The 10,709-nt window shown below is 36.6% G+C and overlaps 1 protein-coding gene across 3 annotated transcripts in view; it reads right to left on the reverse strand.

The window, feature by feature from the left end:
- The window catches only part of zf(rbz) (zinc finger protein), a 16,463-nt gene extending 9,250 nt beyond the window's left edge, over positions 1–7,213 (reverse strand). For 2 of the 3 annotated variants that reach the window (XR_003397480.1, XM_026840338.1), the window contains exons 1-2: positions 6,920–7,207; positions 1,681–1,842 (exon numbers count right to left, since the gene is read on the reverse strand). Coding sequence is in view for 2 of the 3 variants with exons in the window: in XM_026840338.1 (XP_026696139.1) it covers positions 1,681–1,842; positions 6,920–6,969 (212 nt within the window). In the remaining variant the exon portion in view is untranslated. 3 annotated transcript variants of the gene reach the window in all.
- Positions 7,214–10,709: the final 3,496 nt, after the last annotated feature.

The raw sequence follows: 10,709 nt of genomic DNA on the forward strand, positions 1-10,709 counted from the left end.
ATGACGTAATGAAACTCTGGTTCTCGTGCGGTGCCATCAAACGATGTTTTTTGGCTTCTGTCCAAGCTCGACCGGGACGATACTTTGTAATATCATATTACAATTTATGTTGGTTTCAATTTACCGATAGCGTCGCTCCTCGCTCTTATATTTGCACCAATTAAAATTCACATAATGCGATTTACCTGCATTAAACTAATCATCAGAAACAAAAATTATACACAAACTACAGATCGTATGGAAGCGAATAAAACACGATTGTTTTCAACAATCTCGTTTGTGATGTAACGATCGTAAAGGTTTATTCTGACGTAAATAATCGTTACATTATCCAAGATAAACATGCGTAGAAACTTGCTAGTTGTGCCACTGGCTGTAACAGTTATAAATAATTTTTTAATTAAATATTTTTTGTATGAATTTTACATTTTGCAACAGTAGGAATTATAAAAAGCGAGACGCGTCTTTAACCGCAAACCACGTGTTCTGTATTATTTTGATTAGGGGCGCTTTTCGGCTGAATAGGAACGCATTCTCGTACGCCTTTCTCCTTGATGACGTCATAGGTGCTCGGGCTCGGGCTCGTGCCGAGCTTTTCGTTAAAGCTCGGCGCTCGGCGAACCCGAGCTTTTTCAACTTCAGCACATCCCTATTCAATATTACATTTTTTCGCTGGGAATTGGAACATGTTTCATTTAATTGTTACGTTACTTGTCCTATTACAACATAACTATTAATTATGACGTTTCATAATACAACAATCGGGAAGAATGTGCCCACTGCCCAACCAACCACGAGATCGAAACATCGTGTATGAGCGTCACATTTTTACGCTCTGCGCCGGCGTAGGAAATAAAGGGAGACACGTGCGGTAGCATACATTCCACACGTAAGAAGCGAAGCAATCGTTGTGAATATATTCTTGTTAAAAATGACGTAATGAAACTCTGGTTCTCGTGCGCGATTTACCTGCATTTAAACTAATCATCACAAACAAAAACTACTGATCGTATGGAAACGAACAAAACACGATTGTTTATAACAATCTCGTTTGTGATGTAACAATCGTAATGCTTTATCAAAGTTATTCTGACGTAAATAATCGTACATTATCCACGATGGACATGCGTAAAACTTACACCAATGTGTTATTTGATAAAAAGACGTTTCTAATTTAGTATAAACAATGTAATATTAGTCTTAATTAACCGCATAAAGACAAATATCTAAAGCGCTTGTATCGCGTCAGAGATAACGTTGACTGGACGTAAATATATGCATGAAATACCCTTTTTAAACGTGCTGGTTGCCACATTGGCTGCATCAGTTATAAATAATTTGTAATTAAATATTTTTTTATATGAATTTTACAATTTGCAATACTGGAAATTACGAAACGAGACGTCTTTTTAACCGCAAACCTCGTGCCTTGTATTATTTTGATTAGCGACACTTTTCGGCTGAATAGGAACGCATTCTCGTACGCCTTTCTCCTTAATGACGTCATAGGTGCTCGGGCTCGTGCAGAGCTTTTCGTTGAAGCTCGGCGCTCGGCGAACCCGAGCTTTTACGACCTCAGCACATCCCTATCATAGACTACCCTCTAAAAGGTTTTCAACATAAAAAATTGGCCCCAAAACAATAAAAAATGATTTTAAAAATGATTAAAAGTAATCTTACGTTTTGCACATCCAGTCATCCGCACTAAAAAGTCCTTTACTCTTTTCAGCAGCTTGTTTTCCAATTTGAACTCCCCCTTTCTTAACTTTAGTAATTCCAATATTTCTTGCTTCTTTGCATCTATTGCATTCCATTCGACGAGCAAAATTTACATTTCCGCAACTGTAGAAAAGAAGTACGTTACGTGTATTTATGATAATAACTTGATAACATTATTACTACTATCACATGACAGCAAAACAGCCCCCCTGGTTGCGCCCATGCGCTGGAGGTCAGTGTTACGCGTTGATCCTTTTCTCGTGCATATTTGCAAGATTGACTGACATATAAATCGGTCTTTCGAGGCGACGTGCTTTCTGTTTGACCTTTACGTGTGTCATAGTTTAACATCCACGACCACGTGCGTTGTAGTTTAGCCTTTTCGCGCGTCGTCGTACAAAGGCAAACCAACACATTCAATGTTACCTACTTAGAAAATGAAGAACAACCAACGGGCTAAACACTTTAGAATGTTATCCTATTCTAAAGTTTCGAAACAACGTAGGCGATAATAAACAACCTAAATATGTTCCAGTAGGCAACCCACAAAATTCAGATCAAAAGACGACAGCTCGTAAAAGCTTCCGTAACCTCAAACACGGCAGCTTTTAGCTTCCGATGACGTAATTTTTCGGGGAATACCCAAATTCACGTGCGGCATAATCGTGTGTTTTCGCGTGTTAAATTTACATGTTTTATCGCTAAGACCTTCAAAATATTCGAACATGTTTTATCCCGAATAACCATATTCCTTAACAATTTGTAAAACCCAATACGTTGGTTCAAAGTTTTTTATTATAAAAGGATTGGTCATCCTCATGGATGCACAATGTTCGTATACGGCGATCGCCGGAATTTTATTTAATTTACTAATAATTAAAAGATAGAATAATCTGCGTGCATCGCGCAAAACTAAGAAAACAGCGTGTTGCAAGCGTATCTAACAAAAGTTAACATCACAGCGGCCGCCTTGAACGAACGATTTATATGTCAGTCAATCTTGCAAATACACATGAGGAAAGATCAACGCGTAACACTGACGTCCAGCAAGCGTAAAATAACGTCAATTGCTGTTCAAAAAACAAAATGCCGAAGCGTTATGTTGTCACGATTGTGTTACAACATAATAGACTTCGCCTCCGCACTACATTTCAAAACGCGACGCCTATGGTCACCGTAAATATAAAAGTCCGTCTCCTAGATTGCTGATAACAAACAAAATCACTATTATGACGCAATGATCAACAGGTGAATCGCCACTGTGATGTAACAAAGCATTATGCGTGTTGGTGAAAAACTTACGGAAACATCAACTTTATTACTTCAAGGCGATACTGACAAGCTATGCCTATAGCGCTTTGTTTAATTATGACGTCACGTTTGGCACCTCCAAGATTTTTCCAAACTCGGCGCCTATGTATATAATATATATGATTTAAGTTGTAATCATACCTTTTTATATTTAACATCCATTCCTGCACTTTTTTAAAGAAAATTATGTTTCATATTTTAGGTTTTACAAAGCGCTACAACATATTCGAAGCTGGATCGGAAGAGAAAATTCCATTAATACATTTTTATGTGGAATATTAATATATATTTATCATGGGCGCTAATCCTGGGTATGCTGGTGCGGCGCATACCTCAGAATATTTATAGGGTATGCGGTAGGGATGTGCCGAGCCGAGCCCGAAAAAGCTCGTGCCCGAGCGTCTCCTTTTTTTGACGCTCGGCGCTCGGCTAAAATCTGGGCCGAGCGCCGCGCCTCATATGCTATTGCTATAATGTTGCACGCGAGAGCGAAAAATACTGAAAATGAAAAAAAGTGAAGCTACTAAGAGTAGGGATGCACATTACAGAATTTCGAATCCATGAGATTCGAATTCTTTTGTATTCGAATCTAATTACGGGATTCGGTATTCTGTTTAATGACGTCATTACACGTCATCTCATATACTATATTAACAATTTTTTAAACTTATTAATTTTGAAAAAAAATATTTTTGTGTTTGTGGGACTTTCGAGAGTAAACGTTTCGTAACGTCTTTTCATAGCCTGCTATACGTTTCATGACGCAAAAACTACCCAACACATAGTACAATTTTTGATCATTTTACAACTCAAGATCCAACAAGGCTGTTATGAAAGGGTCAATAAACTGACTTATGTGGGTAAAACTTTTTTCCTATAAATATAAAAAGATTCGAAATTCTAGATTCGGAATTCTAGATTCGAATTAAAGTATTCTAGGATATCCTAGAATACCTAATTATTCTGTAATGTGCATCCCTAACTAAGAGGAGATAACGAGAACAGTCAGCGTAGCTTCCTTTTTAATTATTTTTCGTTCGTTGTGAATTTGCTCTTTCGCAAGTAACGAATCGCAACGCTAGTGAAATTGCCCGTATGGAATTACAGCCGGTGTCAAATTACACGAGCGCGCAATGAAGCGAATAAAACACGATTGTTTTATAACAATCTCGTTTGTAATGTAACAATCGTAATGGTTTATCAAAGTTATTCTGACGTAAATATCGTTAGATTATCCACGATGGACATGCGTAAAACTTACACCAATGTTTTATTTATTAAAAAGACGTTTCTAATTAAGTATAAATAATGTAATATTGGTCCTAATTTACCGCATAAAATAGAATAAAAAGATTAGTGTGCAAAACCAATATCTAAAGCGTTTATTTCGCTTTAGAGATAACGTTGTTTTTCATCTGTATGCACTGGCGTAAAGTTACGGGGTTGCAGGGTTGCCTGGCAACCTTTTGATTTTCTCAATACTAATAATGCGTAAGGAATTACGTTCGACCAAACGAAGACGCCATTATTACTGCGAACAAACTTCGTTTACGTTCGTTAAAATATATCAATACCGATGCGTCATTCACGACACAAATGCATTCAACTGGTATTTAAACTCCTGTTTGCTAAATAATTCACATGTGAATCGCTATTGTGACGTTAGTAATCAACGTGTGAATCGCTATTATGTCGTAATCAACTGCCAGGTTCAAACAACCGCTATTATGATGCAATGAATCCACGTGTGATAATGAATCCATTTCAGCGATATTTCGTTCTGGAAACCTACTATTTTTGACGGACGGGTCTTCGTTTGTAAGATAACCACACACTCATGCGGGCTTGACAAAAGGCGCATGCAACATAGCTACTGTGACGTCACTCGCCAGGCAATCGGATTCGACCGTTTCTCATTACACGGACGCGAGTTTGGTTTACTCTCTCTATTACTGCATGAGAATTCAGTTAAACAAACAATATTACTGCTAAACAGACGATGTTTTATCGCTGCATTGGATTCTAAACGATTTAGGCGGTAATAATCAACCTAAATCTGTTAAAGAAGTATAAAGTATTGCTTCTTTATATTTACAATATTTTCCTCAGCCAAGCAGTGTGTTTGTTACAAAATATTAGGGATTCACACGTGAATTCATTGCATCATAATAGCGATTGTTTGACCTGACAGTTAATTACAACATAATAGCAATTCACACGTCAAATATTTGCGTCATAATAGGGACTCGCACATTCATTATTTAGCCTGCAGGTGCTTAAAAACAGTTTAAATGTTTGCTTTTTCACGTCTGCCATTAGGTAAAGGCAAAGTTAGTAGGGTAAAAGATTGTCTCGTTTACGATGAATACTTTCTACGCCCGTGAACGTAACAAGCATGTGTAAACAATTTGTGTTTAGATAAAGCTTGGTGGTCAATGGCCAGGGCTATTTCGCCACTCTAGATTCAAATTTCAAGCTTTTATTTTGGTTATCGATTTAATTGTCTATGATCTCGAATTATCCAATTTCTCGTCTAAGCTGCTTGCCAGTGTCAAAATAACCAGAAAAATATTAAATTAACTAATGCCTGTTTGTAAATTTTGTCTTATTTCCTTTGTCGATTTACCGTTCGTGTTAGTGGCTTGGGAGACGAGTAATCTTTTCATCAGCATGTAGATACGATAATATAGATAACGATTGCAACAACTTGGGCAATCGGTCACATATATTAATTGCAGTCGTATTCTAATTGATTTAAGTCACAGAATTTTGATTTAAATCCACTACAAACGATCGTTACTTTGACGCACACCGTTATTCGAGCTACGTAAACGAAAATATGTATAAACTTTTTGAAGGTAATACTGCCGCTGGTGACCAGTGAAAATTTTAGTTTCAAAATGTCCCTTACATCTCCCTGATACCCGCTGTATAATTTTTTTGAAAAAACTCGGGTGTTCGTGTCGAAAATTAAGTTTGAAAATGCGCGAAATCGTGCTGCGTCACCGTATTTTCCACACGAGCCGTCATGGATTAAACAAATGTTCGATTATTACGTCATAGAATGCGAATTAACACGTATGATTTCAACGTTACAGATTAGGTAATTTGTTAGTTTTTGGGGGGATTTATAGGTTGGGGGTTAAAAGTAGGGGTTAGGGTTGAGGCTTGGGGTTTCTCCAGCATAAAACAGTGCGAAAAACAAGATTATAACGTGCTGTAACGTTCGTAATATGTCACTACTGTGACGTAACATATCGCTATTGTGACGTAATATATCGTTAACCATACGCAAGTCAACCGAATTACTGTGACGCAGCATGTTTTTGCACATTTTCGAAGTTAGATTTTCGACACGAACGCCCGAGTTTTTTACAAAAAATACATACACCGGGTATCAAGGAGACGTGAGGAACATTTTGAGACCAAAATTTTCACTGGTCACCAGCGGCAGTATTACCCTTTTTGAAGGGGATGTTCAAACACCAATCAGCCCCCCCTAGATCTGCCACTAATGTGACGTATTATGATGTCAGAATGATTAAGTTTCTCGCGACAATTTGGACATCTAAAGTTGCGTTCGGCGACACCTGGCAACGAATCGCAGCACTGGTCAGCGCCGTGGCATAATGGCTAGCGCCTGCCTGTAACCCAGAAGTAATGGGTTCAAGGCTCGACGTTGCTACCATTGTGGAAGTATGTGTCCTTGGGCAAGACATTAACGACAATTGCTCCAACCCAGTGGTCACTAATGGGTTGTCCAAATTATCAGCAATACATAAAAAATGAAAAAAGGTGCTAAACCCGTGTGATAACGATTGTCGTTTTCCGGCCACGCGAGGATAAAGTAAGTTATATTACATTACATCCAGGGTAAATTAAAACTTACCCAGGACAAGTCCAATCTCCTTCACTAAACTGAAAACCACTTCGAGACATCACAACTCTGCATTTGAGAGGCACAGAAAATTAAACTAATGTTATGGGACGTAACTAGAATACGATGACAGGTAAAGTTGGTAGACCAGTACAGTGCTAGTGAAAAATTTCCACCAAGGTGATCCTAGAATACAGTTATTATAGCGGCCGTTTTCGATACCTTCTACTAGTGCCGCCACCTCAAATGGGGTCCCTTTAAAATGTGCGGGGTTGCGCGTGGTTGCAGATATTTTCTTAAATATAGGTCAAAATCAAAAAGGGTTGCACTTATATTACTCGTCTCATTAATACCATTCTAACGGTGCCTAAAAATTAATTCTACCTCCAATATTTACGAAGTTATGACCAAAAATGTGATTTCTATTCCGCGTGGTTGCGGATATTTTTTTAAATATAGGTCAAAATTAAAAAGGGTTGCATTTATATTATACGTCTCATTATTACCTTTCTAACGGTGCCTGAAAATTAATTCTACTTCCAACTTTCACGAATTTATGACCAAAAATGTGATTTCTATTCCGCGGGGTTGCAGATATTTTTTTAAATATAGGTCAAAATTAAGGGTTGCATTTATATTATACGTCTCATTAATACCAGAGCCATAGATTAATACCTTTCTAACGGTCCCTCAAAATTAATTCTACTTCCAATATTTACCAAGTTAGGACCAAAAATTTAATTTCTATTTCGCGTGGTTGCGGATATTTTCTAAAATATATAGTACTGTGGGGAAAGACGGGACACCTTTAGCTTGTAATATCCAAATATCCTGATCGTGTTTTAAACAATTAACAACGACTAATGGGAGTCGTGAGAATGCGGTTTTATAATTTTTCGAATGTTCTTTGTTTACTACCAAGTCGGACGAGAACATAGAATGAAAAGGTGTTTCATCTTCCCCATCCTACTATAGGTCGAAATTGGTCAGGGTTCGTGTTAAACTTGGCGCCCTCTATAACTCTATTGGTAAGGGTTCGTTATAGAGGGCGCCATGGTGTTAAATGATTCGTCTCAATAACAAGGAATTCAAAAATAATATAACTATGTTTGACGACATTTATATACAAAGGTATCGCCGGAATTTCAGGTTTATGAAAATATATTCTTCTCCGCCACAATACATGCATAATCCGCATATTACGGTGGGGTACGATGGGACGCTTAGTCACATATTGCCCAACCAACATTTCCTAACTCAAAATGTATGACAAAGTTTGGGTGATGCCATGGATTTGTACTATATCATGACTTTATTAATTAAAGACACTTCGAAGAAATATATAACAGGTGTGACATAACATCTTCTATTGTGTCGTGTATCATTGTTTCGAGTTAATAAAGTTTACGTTTTTGCTACAAATTGGGTATTGCTACACTATTCTTCGCACAAGCCACTTCTCATGAATTATTTGTGAAAATGACTGAATTTCGAATTGTTCCATAAATTATGTTGCTATTATATCAGTATATTATGTTTTAATCACCCATAAGATATAAAAAATATTGAAATAAAAGCAAACCTTTCAAAGTTTGGCAATAAAATCCTGAAAACTACAATGTGGGGAAAGATGGGACACCAAATTGAAATATTTTTATATTACCAGTATTCTACACCTTATAGTTAACCTACCGAAATTAACCGGCTGTGCTAGTTGCTTTGCCATGTAAACTTTATATATAGTAGGGACGGGGAAGATGGGACATCTTTAGCACATAATATTCAAATATCCTGATCGTGTTTTAAACAATTAACAACGGTCTATTGGAGTCGTGAGGACATAGTTTTCATAATTATTTGAATGTTCATTGTTTACTACTAAATGGATCGAGAAAATCGAGTTAAAAGGTGTCCCATCTACCCCCACACCATTGTATATAACTTTAAAACGAAATTGTTTGATTGTTTTTATCCCAAATTAAAGTCATGTTGACCCCTGCCTAATTTCTTCATGTTTATATTTCATTTTTACACAAAACTAAAACTAGTTTAATGAGACTAAATCAAATTGTACGAAATATTCAAGCTTTTTTATGAATCTCTGAAATTAGTTTAATCGTTCACACTCGCAAACTACAAAACGCGGGTTTTATAAAGTCGTGATAATACTGTCGAATAGTTCTGTAACATTACTTTTTTTTGATTATCATTAAATGGGGGTCCGTAAAAAAAATTTTAAAAAATCTCGTCTGACAAGGTGTCCCATCTTCCCCCATCCTACTATAATAACACAATAATAGTTGAAAAATGTATTCGAAATTCAGTCACTTGCACTTGCAGCAGAAGATAATTTATGACGTTTCAAAGCATACAGTATATTATTTCGTACTTTTTACGTATAGGCTATAGTCCAAATAATAAATTCACTTATTAATCAAAATTAACATGGGTGTTAAACTGTCTCTTCTAACCGTCGTGTACTATATTTTTGTTATATTTTTAGGGAATTGTACCCAGTTATTTTATTCAACATGAACCCAAAATTGTTCATAATTCGTTAATTCTCTTGCAAGAAACTTAGCGGAAGCTCCAGCCCATTAGTGACTACCAGGTTGTCTATAAATAGTCAGCCATACAGAAAAAAACAATCATCTACAAAGTTGCATACGTGTTAACTCGTAAGCGAGTACTGCCGTTGCTTTGTTACGGGAGGATAAATCAATATATAGTGGGATGGGGAAAGATGGGACACATTTTTATTATATTTTCTCGTCCCATTAAATGTATATGTTCTCGTCCCGTAAACAAAGAACATTCAATGAATTATAAAACCGTATCCTTACGACTCCCACATACCATTGTCAATTGTTTAAAACACGATTAGGATATTGGGATATTAAATGCTAAAGGTGTCCCGTCTTCCCCTATAATGTATATTTTATCCCACAAGACCTTCGCCGCAATACTGGTAAGCACTGGGAGGACATTAATTTAAACGTATAAGTATGGGTGTTGGGTAATTGGCTAAATTTGGTCTAAATACTGGTAATACCACCAACACAGAAAAGAAGAATCACGTGATTATGGTATGACGTGTTTACATATTACGTGTATGATTTAGGATTGAGTAATATACCTTAAAACATACAATGCACATCAGCCACCAACCCCTAATTGGCTTGGTTGTGAAACACGGCTTGAATTCAGAGCAAATTTATTTTTTTTTGCATATCACATTTTTGGTCATAACTCGGAAAGTATTGGAGGTAAAATAATTGTGAAGCACCGTTAGAATGGTATTAATGAGACGAAAAATATAAATGCAACCCTTTTTAATTTTGACCTATATTTAAGAAAATAACCGCAACCACGGGGAATAGGAATCACATTTTTGGTCATAACTTCGTAAATATTGGAGGTAGAATTGATTTTTAGGCACCGTTAGAATGGTATTAATGAGACGAAAAATATATATGCAACCCTTTTTAATTTTGACCAATATTTAGGAAAATATTCGCAACCACGCGAAATAGGAATCACATTTTTGGTTATAACTTTGTAAATATTGGAGGTAGAATTAATTTTTAGGCACCGTTAGAATGGTATTAATGAGACGAAAAATATAAATGCAACCCTTTTTAATTTTGACCTATATTTAGGAAAATATCCGCAACCACGCGAAATAGGAATCACATTTTTGGTCATAACTTCGTAAATATCGGGGGTAGAATTACGTCCGTCGGACGTGTTAAGTTTGTGAGCAAAAAGTCAAATCACGGCAATTTACATGCAAAACTGCAGC

Source organism: Ciona intestinalis, unplaced genomic scaffold (assembly GCF_000224145.3).
Source record: "Ciona intestinalis unplaced genomic scaffold, KH HT001200.1, whole genome shotgun sequence".
Taxonomy (NCBI): Eukaryota; Metazoa; Chordata; class Ascidiacea; order Phlebobranchia; family Cionidae; genus Ciona; species Ciona intestinalis.